A 23,237-nucleotide genomic window follows, 5' to 3' on the forward strand; every position below is an offset into this window, starting at 1 on the left:
ATTGATAAACGGTAGGACGGACAGATGGACGAATGAAAGGACGTACGGACTTTAAGATGGATGGACGGACTGACGCACGGATTGACGAATTGATGAACGGACAAATGAACGAACGGACAAATGGAAGGACGGACGAATGGAAGGACGGATGTATGCCTCATCCAGGAGGACGATGACGAGATTTTTACAAAGACGTTAAATAATTACTTCATTGTTATATGTTTATTTAAGATTTATTTTGAAACTAGAAAAATAAATACCGTAGTTCATACGCTCATGTTTGTTCATTATAAGCGGCGTAACTCTTACTCTATTTTTTTTTCAGATATGAAATTGTTGTCTCACTTGACTAGTTCGTTGAACTTTGAACTTGACACTATGAGCTCGTCTTTATCTAGCGATGTTTACATCACGCGTATAGTTCTGATGTTTTAACATGAATTCCGTCTTATTATTTTTCCTGGTTCTATTGTTGCAGGACGGTTTTGCTAAAGATATTGGTTAGTACCGCATGAATGTATTTATTTACCTTATTGCACGTGTATTTCGGATTAGAATAATTTCGGATAATTGGAGAAACCGTTTTATTTTGCTAAGTATACCTACCTTTTATGTTGTTGTTTATTCACTTTATTGTTAAAGTAAATGTATTTTTATTTTTTTCTTGAGATTTTTAGTAAGGTTATGTATTTTATTATTAACGTGGATGAAATAACGCATTTTTAATGGATTATTTTGTGTGAAATCAAAATGGTTAAAGCCTTCGACAATACGACGTAGTTCTAGATTCTAAGCGATAACACATAGCAAATATAGACTAGTTGTCGTGTTATTACAGTTGTGATTATAAGTTAATATTATACTTATGATTATAATTATAGGAGTAGTAGTAGTAGTAGTAGTAGTAGTAGTAGTAGTAGTAGTAGTAGTAGTAGTAGTGATGGTGGTGGTGGTGGTGGTGGTGGTGGTAGTAGTAGTAGTAGTAGTCGTAGTAGAAGTAGAAGAAGTAGAAGAAGTAGAAGAAGTAGTAGTAGTATTAGTAGTAGTAGTGGTAGTAGTAGTAGTAGTAATAATAGTAGTAGTAGTCGTAGTGGTAGTAGTAGTATTGGTGGTGGGTAGTGATGGTGGTGGTGGTGGTGGTGGTGGTGGTGGTGGTGGTGGTGGTGGTGGTGGTGGTGGTGGCGGCGGCGGCGGTGGCGGTGGCGGTGTTGGTGGTATTTGTAGTAGTATTAGTAGTAGTGGTAGTGGTAGTAGAAGTTGTAGTAGTAGTGGTAGTGGTAGTAGAAGTTGTAGTGGTAGTAGTAGTAGTAGTAGTAGTAGTAGTAGTAGTTTTAGTAATAATAGTAGTAATAGTAGTAGTAGTAGTAGTAGTAGTAGTAGTAGTAGTAGTAGTAGTAGTAGTAGTAGTAGTAGTAGTAGTAGTAGAAGAACAGTAGTAGTAGAAGAAGAAGTAGTTTAGTAGTAGTAGTAGTAGTAGTAGTAGTAGTAGTAGTAGTAGTAGTAGTAGTAGTAGTAGAAGAAGTAGAAGTAGAAGAAGTACTAGGAGAAGGAGGAGGTGGAGGAGTAGGAGTAGTAGTAGTAGTAGTAGTAGTAGTAGTAGTAGTAGTAGTAGTAGTAGTAGTAGTAGTAGTAGTAGAAGTAGTAGTAGAAGTAGTAGTAGTAGTAGTAGTAGTAGTAGTAGTAGAAGTAGTAGTAGTAGTAGTAGTAGTAGAAGTTGTAGTAGTAGTAGTAGTAGTAGAAGTAGTAGTAGTAGTAGTAGTAGTAGTAGAAGTAGTAGTAGTAGTAGTAGGAGGAGGAGGAGGAGGAGGTGGAGGAGTAGGAGGAGTAGTGGTAGTAGTAGTAGAAAATTTTAATGCTGGCGTATATTTGGGGACAACGTGTACTTTTTGACATGAGGAATTATGCCGTATATCGGCCAGAATTTGACCAAAAACAATGTGCAGATCACCTAATGTGTCGTCTTTGCTTCAGGGGTTTTCTGGCAAGTCACCGACTTCCATTATGACGTCAACTATAGTTCCACCGGCGATCCAAACAACATGTGCCACCAGGATGACGTCACATTCAACGCGACCGGTAGCTATGGAAACTACTTGTGCGATTCGCCATGGCAACTGATTTCATCAGCGATTGAGGCCATGTACAAAATAAAGCCGGATCCAGATTTTATAATATGGACAGGGTACATTGTCTTATAATTTTTATACAAGCCGTGTGTACATTAATTACAGATGCCATATCTGAAAGTGAAACTAACTCTTTCAGTGCGGGAACCGAATTTTGAAGGTTTTGCAAACAGTTTGGATCCAGACGAGACGCCACAGAACGTGGCGTCTCATCTGGGTCCAAACTGTTTGCTATTCTGATAGTATTCTTAGAAAAAATCGAAGAAAATGCTAATTTTAGAAATTCAGCAGACGACATTTTAGCAGACGACAAATTTCCCAGCATGCAAAGGGCTAAACATGAACTGAGCATCAGTCCGTTTGCTTTTTTGCATTCAATAAAGGTTTCGTAAATAGATGTAAGGCATGATGGTGATTATGATTCTGGTGAATTTTGACTAATTGAATGAACGCACAGTGTTTCAGTACTTCAAACTAGAAGCTGTATTTTGTATAATTATATTGCTGTTTCTATTGTAGAGACAGCGTTCCACATGTTCCTGAAAGTGACCTAGACCTAGATAAAGTGTACACGCTTATTGGAAACATAACAGGTACACGGAAATGGTTGTGTTCCTTTGGAAACAGTTTATTTGTAGAACAGCTTTATTAACGTTTGTCTTGAACATGTCAACTGACCGGGTAAGGGAAGTGGTTTGTAAAGGCGCTTCTCACCTAGGTTACCTGAGTTAAATCTCCGTTCCCGGCGAATGTGAGTTGTGATGGTGGTGAATATATCGGTTAGGACAGGTTTCCTTTGGGTCCTCCAGCTTTTTCCAACAGCACGACAACACACCAAAAATTAAATGTCTATCGTAAAAAAAGTTATAAAAAAAACATTTGAAGGTGAAGATAAAATTCTCAATATGTCGCTACTTTCGCGAGCCTAACGATTTAGTAAACTATGAAGTAGTGTTAAAACACAGTACGCAGCCTTAGGTGCGGAAGGACTTCACACACTTGAAAACACGCACACACGCACACTTGTCCTGAGCATTTGTCAGTAAGGTCATTATATTTATTCCGACATGAATGCCTTTTGTTGGGAAATGTTTTGTTTTATGCAGGGAGATAACTTCATTGTCAACCTGAATTATTCCAGAGAAATCAATGTATAATATTGATTCTACCTTTAATTCAGACCATGAAAAGTTATCAGTGAATTCGCAAATTCTGTTCCCAAAAACATATGTGTGGCAATGGGGATCAGATACCAGCAAAAATATGCCTGCTAAGTATTGGTAAACCAGCTCACGCAGGGTAAGTGGGAGTAGGTAAAATTACCATCATGATATGAATGGAATAATATTGCAACGGCAAATAATCCACACAAACAAGCCAACAAACACACACCCTATACTATAACTCCAGACCAGTTGCAACAAACATCCCGTTGCGAGCACGTGAAGGCGGACAATAGGCGAACTGAGAAAGGTTTTGATAAGGACTTCATTTTATCGTATATGATATGTAACTTTTCACTAGTACATGCGTAATCTGAAAGATACCAAACATTTGATGTTAGCCTAGACGTGCAATCACAAAAGGTCAGACGTCTTAGGCAAGAGTCCTGTCTGTGTCACTCAAAACGTCTTTGGTGAATAAGTGAAAAATTTAAAACTAACCAGTCAATGTTTTGTGTTATTTACGTATATTGAGATTAGTTTATGACTATGTATTCTATCATCTGACACAATTGAATAGATGATTACAGACTGAATAACCTATTTTATTGTTAAACTGAATTAATTGGGATTGTAAATAAGATAACTAGGTAGATAATTTAGAGACGAACTTGGCCATCTTTTTATCTATACAACATCGGAGTAAGAAAATAAACAAATTTATTTTCAGACGAAATTATCCGAGTGTTTCCGAACACGAGTCTGTTTCCGGTGCTTGGCAACCACGATCCGTTTCCGTCCAATCAGATGCCTTATGACGTAGAGAATAACCGTTACTATAAGGATATCCTGAATGTAAGCAACTGGAACATCGTGCTACGGGCAAACGAGAGCAAACAGTTTCAACATGGTGAGACAATATAAAACACCCAAGTCAATGGTTAACTTTGTGTCTGTTCTCATTGCAATCGAGTTAAAGGCACACCAAATTGCCACAGAACATGTGTTAGCTTCGTTTAGTTCTGAACGTCAAGATTTGTTTAATTGTATATTTTAAGGTTTTTTTAACAAGTCAAATTCGATATAATCTGTCTTTGAATCAGTAATATCCACGACTTTGTAGACTTTGAGATCAGACAATCTTGAAGTTTTTTTTCTTGTCCGGGTTAGTACTTTTATTTTATCAAGCGCTTCATTCTTTCGAAATTGTCAACTCGTTTGTTGATGTTCATGTACACAATATTTATGTATTAAACAATATATTGGAGTCAATTTGTTATTGTTATTGGGTCGGTTTGTGGATGTCTCGCTTTGCACGCATAAAATGTGACACACTGGTGAAACTGTCTTCTTCCGTATTCATCAATCGATTGAATTATAGCTATACGTATGTAATTGCCTTGTGATGAACATGTGCTAGACACGGCTCACCCGTCGTGACCCACACATTTCTGCATTATTCGCCCAATTGGTGCAAAGAGGTATCATGGACCTTCTAGTTTCATTGTTAGATGGTACCTTTTTGCACCCAGGGGCGATATTAAATTGAACATAGGTGATGAAATAGGTCACATGGTGAGACAAAGCTTAATGTATAATTTGTAATCTATATTGTAACATTTTATGATCAGTGCAGACTGTGTTTTCAGGCGGGTACTACAGCTCCCAGATCTCCAAGAAGTTTCGACTGATCGGTCTGAACACGAACCTGTATTACGACCAGGACAAGCTCACTAGGGACTTGGACGACCCGGCTAACCAGTTTGCATGGCTGAAAGACGAACTTGAGGGTGCAAGAAAAAGACAAGAAGCGGTATAATGGTGTTTTTCTTGAGCCTCTATATGGGAAAACGGGACTCAATCCATGTGCGTAAACTGTCGTCCCAGATTAGCCTGTGCTGTTCACACAGGCTTGTCTGGGAGACATGTTACGCTTTTATGGTAATTTTCGTTTAAAGGAAATCTCCCCATACATAAAATCAAATATAGGCGTGAAATGTCGTCCCTGATTAGCTTGTTCAGACTGCACAGGCTAATCTGGGGCGACACTTTACACACATATATTTAATCCCGTTTTCCTACATCGAGGCTAATTTGTATTATGCTGTTGCTCTTTCTCTTGCTGAGTATATTGAACCGCGTTCTGGGAAAACTGGACTTAATGCATGTGCTTATTCTTCTTGAAATCCACAGAGGCTAATCAGACACAACCGTTTCCACCTAAATGGGATTTTCGTTAAGCATAGACTTCGTTAAAACGAAAACATACTATGAAAAGAGGAAATTGTCATCTCTGATTAGCCTGTGTGGACTGAACAGGCTAATCTGGGATGACCCTTTACGAATTTGCATTAAGCCCATTGTTCCCAAAACGAGGCTCAATTGATTAACGTTTTATTCACGATACTTTGTAAAACGTTTGTGCCTATGGTCCCTCAGGTTTACATAATAGCGCACGTGCCGCCGGGCTCGTTCGAGCTGGGCACCGGCCTAGGCTGGTTCTATGACAAGTACAACCGCCGCTACCTGGACCTGCTGGAGGAATACAGTGACGTCATCATGGCCCAGATGTACGGTCACGAGCACACGGACAGTTTCCGGGTGCAGCTGGACGCCGAAGGTTGGTACAGGCCTCGTGTTGCTGAGCCCTTTTGGTGTAAATGGGTCTCGTTTTGGTAAAACTAGGCTTAATGCTTGTGCGTAAAGTGTCTTCCCAGATTATCTTGTGCAGTCCGCACAGGCTTATCTTGGACGATACTTTCCTCTGTTATGGTAATTTAAAAGGAATTCTCTTCTTAGAGAAAATCCAGTTTACGCGCAAAATGTCGTCCCCGATAAGCCTGTGCGGGCTGAAGAGGCTAAGCTAATGTGGGACGACACTTTATGCACAGACATTACGCACAGTTTTTCGAGAACGAGGCTCACATCTAAATATTGCATACAAATCGCCTTTTATTGTAGCTTCTTTATTTTATTGAATAAAGCAAATTCATGGTGTTTTTTATGTATTACTATATTTAGTCAGATTTCGGGCATCTGCTCAACACCCAAGGTTGGTCCCTGCCTCTCAAGGTTGGTCCCTGCCTCTTCGAATTAATACATGAATAAACAAACTGTACATTAAACTGCATCACCGACAAAACCATAACTATACTCTTAAATTTAACCATTTTGTCAATTTTCTTGTGGAGAGTTCCTTGCATATTGAACGTATTTATATAAACCTTTTTACACTGATTGAGGACTTTAAGAGGAAGTGCCGGGTACATGAAACACTACTCTTACTTAAATATTATTGTCCTTTGCTTTTTTATCTTTAAGTTCGTTTTTAAAATGAATTGCTTATGAAGAGATTCAAATAAACGTCATATTATGATAGATTAAATTAAGGGAAAGTGCAGAGCGCCATGAATCTCTCGTCAGGATTTACTTTGTAGTACATTTTCTTGTGCGAAGCATAACTCCTTTAGTTTTTGAGGTATTTAAATAAATATTTATAAATTTTAAGAGAAAATTGATTGAATTGCAGAGAGCAAAAAGAACATCTGTCTTATCAGTGTTTTTGGAATTATAGCTCCTTGGTTATATTTGTTTTGTTCGTTTCTTGTGTAATGAAGTAATGAAGGTTTCACAAAATGATTCGGAGGCATTTGGCACTGTAATTGACATCGCTTGTTTTTATGGCATTTACCATATTATAGAAACCTATTTAAATTTACCAGATAACAGTAAATATGACAAAGGCATATGGTGCCTTAACCTTCGGTCGTGTTGGCGGTCCAATAGTCGCCCACGCGACAAGCGGCCAGAACGACACATGTACAAGTCAAAACCACAATGAGTGTGCCGATAGGACAGTTTCCTAATAACGTACGACAGAGCTCGGCCGTACGTCTATAATAGGATACAAATAACGACCTGTCCGTGACGTCAATTTGTTACTATTTATAGTAACTATATGTTGAATGAATTCATCAGTCATGTGCGTGTCAACGCTTTAGTTTGTTTACAGGAAAGCCCATCAACACATTATTCCTGTGCCCCGCTGTGACACCGTGGAAGAGCTCCCTGCCGGGGGTGGGCGCAAACAACCCGTCCGTGCGACTGTACAAGTACGACAGGGATACCGCAATACCTCAGAGCTATACACAGTATTACCTCAACCTAACCCGGGCAAACCTTAAAGGTGCGTAGCTACATGGTGTATCTTAAAACATGCATTTGAGTTTTACCGTATCTATTTTATCTCGACTGCTTTGAAAGCCTAAGGTTTATTAAAACGCGCTCGAGTCCGTTGCCTCTTTAGGACCAGTACTTGGTGTGTTTGAGGACGATCTTAAGTACGATTAAACAGTTGGGATCTTCCAGGGACCTTCGTGTCGGTAGGCGGAAATCATATACACTACGCCACGGCGAACATAGTTTTTGGTAGGGGGCAATGATATTATGCAAATGGTGCTCAGGTAAAATCACGCAATATTCTCATGTATTCATATAGTATGGCTCGTAAAATAATCACGGCTTCAAGTAATGACAGAATAAGGACTTGTTTCGTTTAGCGGTTAGTTAAGATGTATTGTAGCCGTGGCGTAGTGGATATGGTATCCGCCTAGCGACCGGAAGGTCATGGGCTCGATCCTCACTTAGAGATCGTTCTGTATACCTCCCCCATAGACACCACGTACTCGAGTCGTGTTCTGAGAAAACTGGACATAATGCATGCGCGTAAAGTGTCGTCCCAGATTAGCATGTGCAGTCCGCACTTGCATTATGCCCAGTTTTCTCAGAACACGACTCATGTGTTCTACAGAGGAAACGAACTCGAGCGCCTCAATAATTTTTTACTTTTGATGCATAGGTTTATACTATTTCTTTCAGGAAATGCGGACAACTGGGAGAAAGAATACGACACTTCTGACGTCTATGCCATAGACCAGCTTACACCAACCGCCTTGCATGGTCTCGCGCGGGGATTTGGCGACAAAAGCAACAAGGTGTTCATATCCTATTTGTTATTGTGCATAATTTAATTTTCTCCGTAAAGCTGGGTTCCCACTGCCGATCAGATCAACTCGATCAAGCCCGACCAAGCGGTCGGGTACTGGTCTGGTTCGGTCGGCATGAGTGATCGGGGGCGGTCGGGTAGGTCGGCATTGGTCTGGCCTCCTACCCGATATTTTTTGACATGTCAAAAAATATCGAGTAGCGGTCGAGTAGGAAATGGATCGAGAAGCGCTCGGCAAGTGTTCGTGTATTAGTCGAGTAGAAGATCGAGTTGATCGTAAAGCAATCGTGTGGCGATCGGATTGACATCTTTTACACGATCTCTACCCGATCCGCTCGACCTCTACCCGAGTTATTTTAGATCGCAACACGATCCACTCGACCTCTATTCGATTTGATGTACAGATTTACTAGACTGCTACCCGACGGCTACTCGACGGTACACGATCACTTCTCGATTGCTATTCGACCATACACGACCTCATGTCACTTAAACAAAACTCAGATGCAAAATGTCGTGCTTGTCTCTCATAACCTTCTTAGAATCGGACGAGTAAACATCCAAAGATGCCAAGAAATGGCAAAATGCGACTGATACTGCTAAAACTAGTACAAAAATCCATGATGATTGAAGTGATTAGTGAACAACAAAATTTGCCGGTTTTATTCTCAAAGTTTCAATAAACGACCGTTCGCGACTTTGTACGACTGTAGTAAGACCATCACGATCTGGTCGAGTGAAGATCTGGTGGCGATCGAGCTGAGGTCCACTTGGTCGAGCTGAGATCGTATAGGGCTCGCGTATTGGTCGAGATGATCGAACGGAAATCGGAAAGATGGTTGAGTGGACGTCGTGAATGAGTCGTGTGGGGGTCGTGTGTTATCGACAAGAGGTCGAGAAGAAGTCGTGTATACCCTTTTTAGTCGAGCTTGGTCGGGTTTGGTCGGGAAATTTTGATGATCGGGATGATCGAGTTGATCGGATCGGCAGTGGGAACCCACCTTAAGATAGTACATACATGCATACATAAACGCAAGCATGTTTCCATGTATGATTATTTTTCGTACAGGTATTTTATGACTACATGTATTAAATTGTTAACATGTCTTCATATACAATTAATAGAGTAAATATTTCAAGATCTATACCAACACAATTAAAGTTTACATGCAAACTATAAAGTTTTAGTTGTAAGTACATGTATGTATATATTTTATCAGTAATATATTGAACATTATATAATGTAACTTTGTCCTGAATTGCATTGTGTAAAAAGAATACATAAATAACGCAGACTTTACAAAAAATCTAAACACTATCTTTATAATGTTTTATGATGATTAATGTCGTTATATGAGATGTCTCTACATATTTGTAGGTGTTCCTATCCTACCTGGAGTTCAACAGCGTCATGTGGGACACGAGCCACGAGTGTAACGACACCTGTTTCATCCACCACTATTGCGCAATCACCCAGCTGGACTACGGTCAGTTCAATGCGTGCCTCGCCGGGGACGGCCGGCTGACCACTATCAGCCCGACGGACACCACGCGGCACCACTCCCGCCGCCCGACCGTCCCGGCCCAGGTGCCGTCATACCTGTATTACGTGATGGGCGGGCTGGCCGTTCTGTTGTTTGTGTTGTTTCTCGTGGTTGCTGTGATGTGTTTTAGGCGGGGGAACTTCCGATCCTTCCGCGTGCCAAAGTATTCCAAGTTCGGGTCTCTGTCGGTCAATTCTTAATACATTCCATGTTAGGATAAATTGTCTTTAGAAAAAACAACAACATTTTTTACATAAAAAAGAATTGTTGTGATATTGCCTTATGTTGATTTAACTTTTTAGCTCGACTATTCAGCGAATAGTTCTAGCTAAACTATTTTTTTCGGCGTCGTCGTTATGCTGTGGGTACAGGGTCTATTTGCAAGATATCATTATGATTGTACTTCGGCAGAACAGTTGATTTCTCTGTCGTTGGACAGCTTATGTGAAATAAATTGGTTTCGTTATACATGTAGTTTTTAGTCGGTTCTTTTTGATTGAAGCTGAAAGCCGAAATAATTACACGTCATTAAACAGGGAAAAATAACAAGTGATAATGAAATCATCGTGAAATACAGCGTCTTAATTAAAAACACACAAAAATTAATCATACGTTGATCAAACCATTGATTGCTTGACTTTCAGACTACATCTGAAAATATCTAAAAGGGCAATCCAGTGTATATTAATTGTAGGTAACGCCACAAACAGACATTTCGTCTTTCAATGACATTCGTTAAAGTAATATACACATTGGATTGATCATAATCAAAAGGGAACTTTATCTGGCAATATTCTTGCGGTTGTGAAAACAGACTTATTAGGTATTCATGAAATTTCAAATTGGATGCTTAAATGTATTAACCCATTCATGCCTAGCGTCCTGAAAAAAGGACATTGCAAACAGCGTAGACCCAGATGAGACGCCGCATGATGCGGCGTCTCATCTGGGTCTGCGCTGTTTGCTTAAAGAAATTTCTATAAGAAATATTCTAAATATAGAAATAAATATACCAGACACCCCTACTTTTGGAAATAAATTGATCCAATTTAGAAGGATGGGAGAGTCCACTGGGCATAAATGGGTTAATAAAATGTTCTTGAGATGAAACTTGCATTCTAGTACCGACAATATAAGGTACTTTATAAAACTTTATAAACGCGTCCAGATGACGTCATGATTTTCATAGTACACATGATATCGCAGTCCTTATGGTTAGAAGATATGTTATTGGTATTCGATTTTTGTCCCCTACCGATGAAACCGGAGGGGACTTATTGTTTGCGCTCTGTCTGTCAGTCAGTCAGTCAGTCAGTCAGTCTGTCACACTTTTTTGGATCCTGCGAAAAGTTCTTCATATTTTTCATGAAACTTGAACCATGGACAGATGGCAATATGGAGATTATGCACGTCATTTCATTTTGTTCCTACGTCAAGAATTCTGGTTGCTATGGCAAGAAATAGACCAGAATATTGCTGAAAATGGTGCTTCCTGCGATTACTTTAAAAGTTCTTCATATTTTTTCATGTGATTAGAAATATGGATAGATGGCAATGTGGAGATTATGCACGTCGTTTCATTTTGTCCCTACGTCAAGAATTCTGGTTGCTATGGCAACAAATAGACTAGAAATATTGCTGAAAATGGTGGAGTTTCACCGGTAGGGGACCATATTGCTTGGCACTATTCTTGTTAAAACTGCCATCTATGCTTCATATAATGCGTTAGTTAACTAGTGTTCTTTTGTACATTCATGTTGTAAAATGTTGTACACAGCACATCTTATGTTATATTATTTGATGTAGATATTGCAGTTGGTACTGTATCATCATTGTTGTGAAATAACAAATACTCATATTGATTTTGTAATTAAATTGTTCATAACTCGTTGTTCGTTTTTAGTTTACAAGTAACGGCAATTGATTCAATGAAATTATCGTGTTCTATTTAACGATAATGCACACACTATCATTTAACCGGTTCAAAACGTTACCTGCTAACTTTCGTAATCTGTGAATCCATTACACTCGGTATACACATAATATTAGAAAAGCGAGACAACTGCGGTTGTGTAAAATGTTCAAAGTAGCATCCCCTTTATTATATAGACTATTCGCCTATATCCGAGTTCGTCCGATTCAAACAATTAGTTGAAAAAGCAGTAACAGTCTGTGTTGAACAATTTCATTGTTTTGGACTAAACTTTTCATAAATTTGCGATATGATTGTTCTTATAAATAAATGTATGCATATTTCTCGTGCCCAATTGTTATTCACATATTTTTACTCTATATTTGTAAAAAAAATGACTGACAGTTGATGTGGCATAGCTCCAAAGTTGAAATGACATCACTTTGGTTATGATGTCCAATTGTCTCAGAGTTGATAAAACAATGCCCAAGAGTTGATGTGATATTGCATCAGAAGACAATCCTTGAGAGTTGATGTTTGTTTTCCTCAGAATTGATTTTTGATTATCCCCGATTCGATGAAACAGCGTCTCGGAATTCATGTAACAATGTCAAAAGTGGATGTGAAAATTAATATGGCATTTCCGCAAAGTTGCTTAACAAAGAATGAACGTTAATTGTTTGCAACACAGGTCGTGTTGTTAGATGACATAGACTAACGCATAGTGAACGTTATTTCTTTGCAACATAGCTCGTGTTGTTAGATGACATAGCCTAACGCATAGTGAACGGTATTTCTTTGGAGAACAGCTCGTGTTGCTATATGCCATAGCCTAACGCATAGTGAACCTTATTTCTTTGCAACACAGCTCGTGTTGTTAGATGACATAGCCTTACGCAGATTGAACGTTGTTTCTTTGCAACACACCTCTTGTTGTAAGATGACATGGACTAACGCAGGTTGAACGTTATTTATTTGCAACACAGCTCGTGTTGTTAGATGACATAGCCTAACGCATAGTGAACGTTATTTCTTTGGGAAACAGCTATTGTTGCTATATAACATAGCTTAACGCATAGTGAACGTTATTTCTTTGCAACACAGCTCATGTTGTTAGATGACATTGCCTTACACTGAGTGTACGTTATTTCTTTGTAACACAGCTCGTGTTGTTAGATGACATGGCCTAACGCAGAGTGAACGTTGTTTCTTTGCAACACAGCTGGTGTTGTTAGATGACATGGCCTAACGCAGATTGAACGTTATTTCTTTGCAACACAGCTCGCGTTGTTAGATGACATGGCCTAACGCAGAGCGAACGTTATGTCTTTACAACACAGCTCGTGTTGTTAGATGACATTGCCTAACGCAGATTGAACGTTATTTCTTTGCAACACAGCTCGCGTTGTTAGATGACATGGCCTAATCTAGATTTAACGTTATTTGTTTGCAACACAGCTCGCGTTGTAAGATGACATTGCATAGCGCTGAGTGTACGTTATTTCTTTGCAACACAGCTCGTGTTGTTAGATGACATTGCCTTACGCAGAGTGAACGTTATTTCTTTGCAACACAGCTCGTGTTGTTAGATTGCATGGTCTAACCCAGAGTGAACGTTATTTCTTTGCCACACAGCTCGCGTTGTAAGATGAAATTGCCTAACGCAGAGTGAACGTTATTTCTTTGCAACACAGCTCGTGTTGTTAGATGACATGGCCTAACGCTGAGTGTACGTTATTTCTTTGCAGCACAGCTCTTGTGGTTAGATGACATGGCCTAACGCTGATTGAACGTTAATTCTTTGCAACACTAGCTCGTGTTGTTAGATGACATTGCCTAACGCAGAGTAAACGTTATTTTTTATGGCACACAGCTCATGTTGTTAGATGACATTGCCTAACGCTGAGTGTACGTTATTTCTTTGCAACACAGCACGTGTGGTTAGATGACATGGCCTGACGCTGATTGAACGTTAATTCTTTGCAACACAGCTCGCGTTGTTAGATTACATGGCCTAACGCAGAGTGAACGTTATTTCTTTGCAAAACAGCTCGTGTTGTTAGATGACATGGCCTAACGCAGATTCAACGTTATTTCTTTGCAACACAGCTCGTGTTCTTAAATGACATTGCCTAACGCAAAGTGAACGTTATTTCTTTGCAACACAGCTCATGTTGTTAGATGACATTGCCTAACGCTGAGTGTACGTTATTTCTTTGCAACACAGCTCGTGTTGTTAGATGACATGGCCTAACGCAGAGTGAACGTTATTTCTTTGCAACACAGCACGTGTTGTTAGATGACATGGCCTATCGCAGAGTGAACGTTATTTCTTTTCAACACAGCACGTGTTGTTAGATGACATGGCCTAACGCAGAGTGAACGTTATTTCTTTTCAACACAGCATCGTGTTGTTAGATGAAATGGCCTAACGCAGAGTAAACGTTTTTTCTTTGCAATCACAGCTCGTGTTGTTAGATGAAATGGCCTAACGCAGATTGACGTTATTTTTTGCCTTCACATGCTCATGTTGTTAGATAACATTGCCTAACGCTGAGTGTACGTTATTTCTTTGCAACACAGCTCGTGTTGTTAGATGACATGGCCTAACGCAGATTGAACGTAAATTCTTTGCAACACAGCTCGCGTTGTTAGATGACATGGCCTAACGCAGAGTGAACGTTATTTCTTTGCAACACAGCTCGTGTTGTTAAGTGACATGGCCTAACGCAGGTTGAACGTTATTTCTTTGCAACACAGCTTATGTCCTACATATACCTTTGTCTCTCGGCACCTGTGCTTTGCAGTAATCGTATTGTATTCACATCAATAACTAAGAACGTACCGTTTTGAATGTATGATAATTATAACCAATGCCCCAGATAAGTATTTTGGAAATATGGTTTTCACCTACCGATTTTGAAAATAGGGTGATTTCATTCTTGAAATTGGGTGAAATGATTTATAAAAAAGCATACGTTAAAATCATTGCTGCTTTACTTTTGTTGAAGCTGCACACTTGTATTGATTCAATTAAACTGTAAACTATCATAATTAACTTTAATAAATTGAAGTTCCATAACATCTTTAATCCCTGAAACTTTCCTTAATATAAACTTAAAACTTAAAAAAAATCGATAACACGAATTATTCTGCACTTATTGGCTCTTGCTTTCTTGGTTCGAAAAAGTTTGCAATCGACTGATATTTTGGCGCAACAATCGCGGACGTCTTTCAACCTCTCCCAAAATTTTTGATTTCGCTTTCTAATAGAAACTGAAAGTACAGACGCTTTACTAATACATGCACAATGAGCGACGAATTATGTCAGATTAAAAACGCATGTATGTCTTCGTCAATTATTTGGTCAGACGCTTTATTTAACTGTAAAATCGAGTCCGCAGAGCGTTTTAATAATTTTGACTGCTCCGTTATCCGTGCGCTTGCTGAATGAAAGCGTCGCCGTGTTATGATAATAATTCCAAAGTTAAGAGAAAATTCCGAAAACGAGCAAAGCATTTTCGATCGAAGCTATTGCATCGTACGCATCAAATTTGACGAATTTGCGTAAAAGTCAAATTGGTTGCGTTTTCAATACGCATGATATTGTATTTCTTTGCGTTTTAAAACATTTAAGTAGGGTGAAAGACGCAGATACGCAGCTTATCTGGGACACTGATTATAACAAGCTTCATTTGATAAGTAAATGACCGGACACAAGTTGAAAATATGCACATGCGTGATGCTTTTCTGGCTGTCGAACATGTAATACAATTCATATCGTTTGAAGAATATATGACAATCATACCTAGATTCACCTTGATGGGTAAATGACCGGACACAAGTTGAATGTATACACATGTCTAGTGCTTTTCTGGCAATGAACCTTTTCATGTAAACAATATCGTTGAAAGAGGGTTTCGATCACACATTTTGCTCACGTATATACATGCAGCGACACTTGCATATTCTGCGTTACATCCCAAGTCGAGAATGTTCTGTTTCAGTGATACATTTGATTTGAGATAATCCACGGATAAATGTCCCTCATAAATGTCTGCGTAAATATATTGTCTTAATGCCTCACCGTAATATGTTTCACACTGTAGCGCCGTTAAATGTCGCATCGCCTTTAAATGTCGCAGGCTACGAGATTGGTCGCAACGTTGACGATAAATGTCGCAAGGACCGATATATGTCGCTAATTCTACTGACGATATATGTCGCAACTTTAACGATAAATGTCGCAAAAATTTTAACTGCCGATATATGTCGCAACATTAACGACAAATGTCGCACACCTTTGTAAGTCATGTTAAAAATGTTACTTCACCATTTCATTTTTAACATGACTTACAAAGGTGTGCGACATTTGTCGTTAATGTTGCGACATATATCGACAGTTGAAATTTTTGCGACATTTATCGTTAAAGTTGCGACATATATCGTCAGTAGAATTTGCGACATATATCGGTCCTTGCGACATTTATCGTCAACGTTGCGACCAATCTCGTAGCCTGCGACATTTAACAGCGATGCGACACTTAACGGCGCTACACACACCCTCGGTTAAGTTTGTTTCATCATCCAGTGTATGATATGCAATCAACCCATAGCGTTCCATGACTCTCACGCATACCTATTTAGGCTTATCGCAGTCGCCCACTATTGCGGGTCTTCAACATTTTGGATATTTTCAATATGGGCTACTTTTTTTACATGAAATATGACTACATTGCATTTAATAAGGGTCTGTACTTTCCAATAAAACATGCCATTATTATTATTATTATTATTATTTTAATTTAATGAGGACGGCACAGCCTTATCTGGGACGACATTTAACGCACATACATTAAGCCCCGTATTCACAGAGCGAAGCACACACCTACCTATGTCATTTGTTTGTTTGTTTCACAGCTATATGAATCGACGATACCCTCATCCCCACGGTAAGACGAAAAGCCCCCTGGTCCTTTAGATGGTTAAGTTGTGTTAATCAATGTTTTGAAATACTTTATGGCGATTTTAACGAGGCGATAAGATAATAATGCTTGAATATATACAAGCCATGTTCTATGAATAGGGGGTTAAATGCATTTGCGTAAAGTGTCGTCCCAGATTAGCCTGTGCAGTACGCACATGCTTATCAGGGACGACATATTCCGCTCTTCTTAGCAAAAATATAGTTTAGGCGGAAAGTGTCGTTCCTGTTTAGCCTGTGTGGACTGTGTGACAATATCATCTTTGAAAAGAATATTAGAACTTAACATAATTTTTAAATGGACACAATCCTACGATCAAATGGTCCAGACGGGTAATTGAGTATTGTCGTGGTTTTGGGACAGGGTCCACGGGGAGGGGGGGGGGGGGGGGCGGAAACTTAACGAAATTAAGATGTCTGTCTTTGCAGCAAAGTTTCAACTCTAGCAAACAACACATTTATTAGGTTATCCAATTTTTAATGTTCTAGAAGACAAGTTTATTTTCTGAAAACAGTTCATGGCATGTACATGTACAATGGACATTTTAACAATAAACAGGCGATATTTTTCAGATAATTTTTCATTACGTCGTCGGAACCCATGGTCACTGAACTACGCTATGATTCTTGATTGACCTTTGATTATTAGATACAATTACATGTGTAAATTAAAAAAATATTGATAATTTACCATGATTTTGTTTTGCTAGTTCGGACTTGATGCTATTGTCGAATCGACTGTATCAACGATAAGTATAATATGATTGGTCATTAGTTGACTCATCAATATTTTACAATAAGAAATTTTGCGAGCCTGTTCATCGACGGTATATGATGAAGGGACAGTGGAATATATACCGTAGGTTCCGACGATGTTTCCACTACAGACAAGGAAAAAAACCTTACAACGGAAGCTCCGCGTCGTCGAAAAAAACGAATTTGTTTACAAGTGACAATTTGTGTAGGGACTGGTAATGCGAAAACTAGTATTTTTTATCACAAGCACAAATGCGTTAGAATTCAATATTTCATAAATGATTTAACACCGAATATACATGTATTGAACATATATCTAAATATATATTTTTGTGAAATATTTTATACACAAAGATTGCACGTGCACAAATATTCATCTACGATTGCGCAACTCCAAGTTTTGCTGACGAAACAATTTTAAGATGACGTCATAAGGAATGAGGACAAGGAATAAATACGAACTCAATATTTACAAAGCAATATATGCACATAAAAAGCATGAAATGACATGTAATTAAATAACTCAAACATAAACAAATATACTAAGGAAATCATTGCACTTTTTCCCACTAATTAGCACATTGTAAGTATCATATATACATATTGAATCGCACACTCATTTCACATTGATAAAAACAACCAGAATCAAAACAAAATACTATAAACTTAACAAAGTTTAAATAGTTTTAAACTAGTCAATGTTGTCAAAACGTAAAGAAATACTTTTAAACATCAAACAGATAATCGAACCTGATGGGAAGAATTTCAACAGCCAAACCTTCCTCGTAACAAGGATGTATTGTAGTTCAGTGTAATTAATAGGCGATTTAAAAAATCATTAAACGTTCACATTTTCACGATACTTCATAAATGTATAAATCAATTAAGTGACAGATATCATGTTTACATAATAATTCATTTCATTTACCACATAACACTTGACAAGCAAAATACTCAAAGATCAAAGATTTTTAGTTTAAACACGTTTTTAGTATGGACTTATTTTCACAAAATTAATGGCTTGGCTTCTATCCAGTTTGAGAGTAAATCATCGTCCATTTAACTAGTAACTGTATAAGTACTTTAATTTTATAACCAATTGCGTAAGTGATTAAAGAAATATTTTAGAACATTGTGTTTTGACCATTTTTATAATATTGCATACACATCTCTTGTATAGACATCTACGGCTGGTGTTAAACATGTGATAATCGTACAAAAATTTAAAATAAACATGCATTTGCTAAGTGGCGAAATTAAATTGCGATACAAAAACATATTCAAATACAACTACTAGTATTTCATTTGAAAATGTAGCGTTATGGTTAACTTCAAATAAAGCGACAGATAACCTACGGCCGTGAAACACAGGCACACAGTTTTGCTCTATCAATCGTGAACAAGCAAAGTCTTCATAGAAACGACATACTGACCTATTTACCTTCTGACGACCACAACCTTTGACAAACCCGTAAATCTGTTCGACCCAAAGGCACTCGCATCTCTTCTTGTGAAATCGAAACACTTATCTTATATGCGAACTTGCATTGTGAACTGTCACTTCCTTCATCCACGATATGAACACACACAGTCGTATTGCCACATTTTACTTTGCTGTCATTTTGCCAATCTCCACGCAGAGTTGTCGTTCATTGTTTTCACATACAATCTCTGCAATCACAAGAAAATCCTACCAGTTTCGGTAGGATTTTATTTGTTTTGTTAAAGTATTATATTATGAAAACTAGTCTCATCTTCTTTTATAGTTTATAAATAGTGCATACGTTTAGGATCATAATAAAAAATAAATAATCTACATTTAAAAAAGTTAAAATAGCAACGGTTATGAAAGCAGGGATTTGATCTAGCTATGCTGGTTCCAGTCAGATCTCTGCGCGGAGGTTGTCATTTTGCGTCCATTGAAACCGGAAACCGTTTGTGATTATGTTGCGTCTGTATTCACACGTTAACTCAAAAAAATGAATTTAAATTGACTCTGTGTTATTAATTCCACTGCTAAAATCCATCTTCATACTTGTTTTATTCCACTGCTAAAATCCATCTTCATACTTGTTTTATTCCACTGCTAAAATCCATCTTCATACTTGTTTTATTCCAATTTTTTCAGGTATGGCAATGTGACTTCTTGGTTCCGAATTTTAAACCCACGCACACACATCAATCACATCAGAACTTGTTTTGATTTAAATGTACCAGCAGCAAGAAACGGTCAAATTCCTCAAACCAATACAATCTTTATAATACGTGGCAAACTCGCTGAACACTTACATAAAGAACACCTCCAATGTGTATCAAGCATGATACTTACAAACACACACACACAAGAAGAATAAAATGTATCACGAAATTACTGGTATGAACCAAGCGATCAAATTATCTATTTAGAAATACAGCATGTATGTTAAACACACATACGCGTCGCTACATGACCGCGCAACACTTGTTGTGTTTCTTTTTCTCGGGTTCCTCTTCCGGTGTCCCAACGCTGCGCGGGGTCAGCGTCTTTTCACTGTCTAATTGTCCATTCTCGTTGGTTCTCGTTTTAGACGGCGACGATGAAGCGTTTTGTACCACAGAACTTTCCGTTTTTGAAACTTCATTCTGAGCCATAGTTTCGCACACGGGCGTTGTCGAATTGTTCGAAAAATAGTTATTTCCGTTCAATGCCGTTTTTGACCTCGCGTTTCCCTTCGTCGGGGACGATGGGCTATGTGCTTGTACATTTTTCGTCTTCGGCGGCGACCTGGTGGAGGAATCGGAAGTGGTACCTCCGGACGCGACTTCAGCGTCGGTAAGTATGAACGTATCACGTATGATTTTCGCCTTCGACAATATTTCGTCGGCTTCTTTGCTTAGGTTGCCTCCTGGAAGGAACGGGTTGTCTCGGCTATCGATGCTGAAAGTACAAAATAATAAAAGCTCTGTGAAAACGGGGTTTATGCATGTTCAGTACGTTAAAATAAAATCTCTTCTTTGCGTAAATCCATTTAAGGCGGATATTGTCACCGCTGATTAGCCAGCAGACTGCGAAAGCTAATCTGGGAGCACACTTCACGCACATGCATTAAGCCCCGTTTTGCGATAGCGAGGCTCATATAATAAGTAGACATAAAAAAACTAGTGTTGATATGACACCATAATAACTCAACAACATATCACATTTTTACAACGATAGAAGAATTAAATGAATACATATATTTATAACTTGAGGAACGCTATTTCATATATTGTGTGCACAGGTACGTGTGTATACAAGTAGTACATTGTACTATCATAATGTACAACCTACTATAGCTCATTGGGTCATTGTCGACCTGAAATGGCTTGAAGTCACCCGGGGTGACTAGAAGCCGATTCACGTCACTCTGGGGTTGACTTCAAGCAGATTCATGTCACCCTGGGGTGACTTCAAGCCGACCGGGTGACTGGATTCGGCTTGAAGTCACCCCAGGGTGACATGAATCGGCTTCTAGTCACCCCCGGGTGACATCATGCCATTTCAGGTCGACAATGACCCAATGAACCCTACTATATTTCATCTGTCGACTTTATTTAAGCTACACAATAAAGATACAATTATTTAATGTTATGTATGGATTTCCCTTAGCTTCAATGTATCTAAGCTCACCTCAGCACAAAGTGCCCGTGCTGAGCTATTGGAATACCGTTTTGTCCATAGTCCGTCCGTGCGCAAGTCCGTGCGTCCTTCAAACTTTAATTCAAACGAAATCTCTTCATGAACTTCTAGACAAATTCAACAAAAATTGTTAGAAATGTTCATAAGGCGGTCCCTTATAAAAATTCTTTAAATATTACCCGTCGGTTTATTTATTAGATTGAGGGGCCCAATAAGGTGTTTTTAAAATTAAAACGTCAAACATCTCTGAAACAGCAAGGACCCGAGCTTTAACCTGTGGTATAAAACACCATTTTACTGTCTCGCAACTAAGTTCAATTTATGCCCCTTGGGTCAAAAGAGGATTTGCCCCGTAGGTCAGCGATTTTCAATTGACTCATTTAACGAAGAACTAAAAACTATTCATGTAAATAAACACAAAGCACATTCCTTTCATTTGTGGCGTGTGGCAGACTCAAGTGATCATCTGCACAGATTTTGAAACCATGTCTCTGTGATAATTGAAGAACATGAAGCAAAATAACTTTGAGCTTTGAAATTACGTATGTAACATTACATAGGGGTCCTCTAAATCAAGCTAAATCAATAACATCCTTATCAAATATTAAATACTAATGATTCTTACACTGGTTTAGCTCGGACTAAGGTAGTACTCATAATTAATCCATTTATGCCTAGCGTCCTGAAAAAAGGACTTTGCAAACAGCGTAGACCCAGATGAGACGCCGCATGATGCGGCGTCTCATCTGGGTCTGCGCTGTTTGCTTAAAGGAACTTCAGAAAGTAATATGCTAAATATAGAAATAAATATACTAGACATCCCTAATTTTGGAAATAAATTGATCCAATTAAGAAGGATGGGAGAGTCCACTCGGCATAAATGGGTTAATCCATACAGCCAGAGGGGGTAGTCATAGGGTAGTCAAGATGGCGACGTCGGTATCGGTACAGTTATTTTTGCCGTTTTATACCCTTTATTACTTTGGTTTGATTTTAAAAAGACGATGACTTTCCAGCCACATCAGTAAAAAGGTAATTAACGTTTATTTCGTAGACAAATTCGATTTATATCTCGACTTTACTCTCCGCGATGTATTTAGTGGAGCTGTAATTAGGTCATCCCACTAAGAAATTCCGCAGAAGATAAAGTCCAGATATAGAGCGAATATAACTACGAAATAAAAGCTAGTAACTCCCTTGCTGAGAAAGTGAGCGCCATTAAACATACTTGAAGCAATAAAGGTTATAAAACGGCGAAAAATATCTGGCTCGGAATGGAAGTCGCCAATTTTTACTACCACGTGATTACCCCCTCTGACACCACTGGACACAAATAACGACATATCATTTCATAACCTTCCACAGTGGTTACCTTTCTGGCGCAATAAAAACAAAACAAATGGAAACCCTCATATTATTCCAGACATTAAAACCAACAACTAATTGTCAGCATTATAATATAGCATCTTACGTTTACAATCAATACAATGTAATCTATGTTACCATTAAATTAGGTCTCATCCCAACAATTATAACAATAGTGTCGTTAAAACATGGTCAACGTGGAAACGTTACGTCTAATGTTGCCCATTCAATCGGGGTCAGCATTGAATAACGAGATTAGTTTAAACCTATTTATTTTAGCTCGATTGCAACGGAAGCCTCATGCTTATAGAATCGCTCTCGAGTCCGTGTCCTGGGCCTATAACCAGTACTTGGTTTCTTTGAGGAAAATCTAGAGAACGCTCCCCGAGTGGGGACCCGTGACCTCCCGATATTTAGTCGGACACCTTATCCATTACGCAACGGCGAACTTATTACGAGATTCATTTACCACCTCACAGAAGTGTGACGTATCTCTCCAACAAATCAACATTGATATAACACCAACAACCCCTTTGCATTATCGCTTATCGCTCAATCAACAGTTACTGCTCGGTAAATTACATCACACACAATGTCATTTCAAGACTAGACAAAACGACGCCGATGCACTCTGTTCTGTTTCCTCCAGGCTCAATCGATGATGCCGTTACAGTCCCTGAGATATTATGTATAAAACAATATGTCACTTGACTTGAATGGACAT

The 23,237-nt window shown here is 38.7% G+C and overlaps 2 protein-coding genes across 5 annotated transcripts in view; one reads left to right on the forward strand and one right to left on the reverse strand.

Annotated features, from left to right (window-relative positions):
* Positions 1 to 353: 353 nt before the first annotated feature.
* On the forward strand, positions 354 to 11,726 carry LOC127874081 (acid sphingomyelinase-like phosphodiesterase 3a). Of its 2 annotated transcripts, none has more exons than XM_052418195.1 (9): positions 354 to 500; positions 1,972 to 2,182; positions 2,646 to 2,719; positions 4,020 to 4,199; positions 4,939 to 5,102; positions 5,729 to 5,909; positions 7,302 to 7,475; positions 8,168 to 8,283; positions 9,673 to 11,726. In XM_052418195.1, exons 1-9 carry the CDS (start codon positions 437 to 439, stop codon positions 10,036 to 10,038), a joined length of 1,530 nt encoding a protein of 509 aa, XP_052274155.1. In that variant the 5' UTR covers positions 354 to 436; the 3' UTR covers positions 10,039 to 11,726. The 2 variants fall into 2 exon arrangements, with proteins under 2 accessions (XP_052274155.1, XP_052274154.1); XM_052418194.1 differs by having other exon boundaries at positions 448 to 596.
* A 5,465-nt stretch (positions 11,727 to 17,191) lies between these two features.
* Positions 17,192 to 23,237, reverse strand: part of LOC127874082 (uncharacterized) — a 244,947-nt gene continuing 238,901 nt past the window's right edge. For all 3 annotated transcript variants that reach the window (XM_052418198.1, XM_052418197.1, XM_052418196.1), the window contains one exon: positions 17,192 to 20,407. In XM_052418198.1, coding sequence (XP_052274158.1) covers positions 19,933 to 20,407 — 475 coding nt within the window. In that variant the 3' untranslated portion in view covers positions 17,192 to 19,932. The remainder of the gene's footprint in view (positions 20,408 to 23,237) is intronic.

Source organism: Dreissena polymorpha, chromosome 3 (assembly GCF_020536995.1).
Source record: "Dreissena polymorpha isolate Duluth1 chromosome 3, UMN_Dpol_1.0, whole genome shotgun sequence".
In the NCBI taxonomy this organism is placed as follows: domain Eukaryota; kingdom Metazoa; phylum Mollusca; class Bivalvia; order Myida; family Dreissenidae; genus Dreissena; species Dreissena polymorpha.

What these genes read in the sequence shown, in the direction of transcription:
- LOC127874081 (XM_052418194.1), top strand. Translation starts at nt 512, where the DNA reads ATGAATGTATTTATTTACCTTATTGCACGTGTATTTCGGATTAGAATA. An exon ending in GAGCAAACAGTTTCAACATG is followed by an intron (nt 4,200 to 4,938) that starts GTGAGACAATAT and finishes CTGTGTTTTCAG; the next exon opens with GCGGGTACTACAGCTCCCAG. An exon ending in CAAGAAAAAGACAAGAAGCG is followed by an intron (nt 5,103 to 5,728) that starts GTATAATGGTGT and finishes ATGGTCCCTCAG; the next exon opens with GTTTACATAATAGCGCACGT.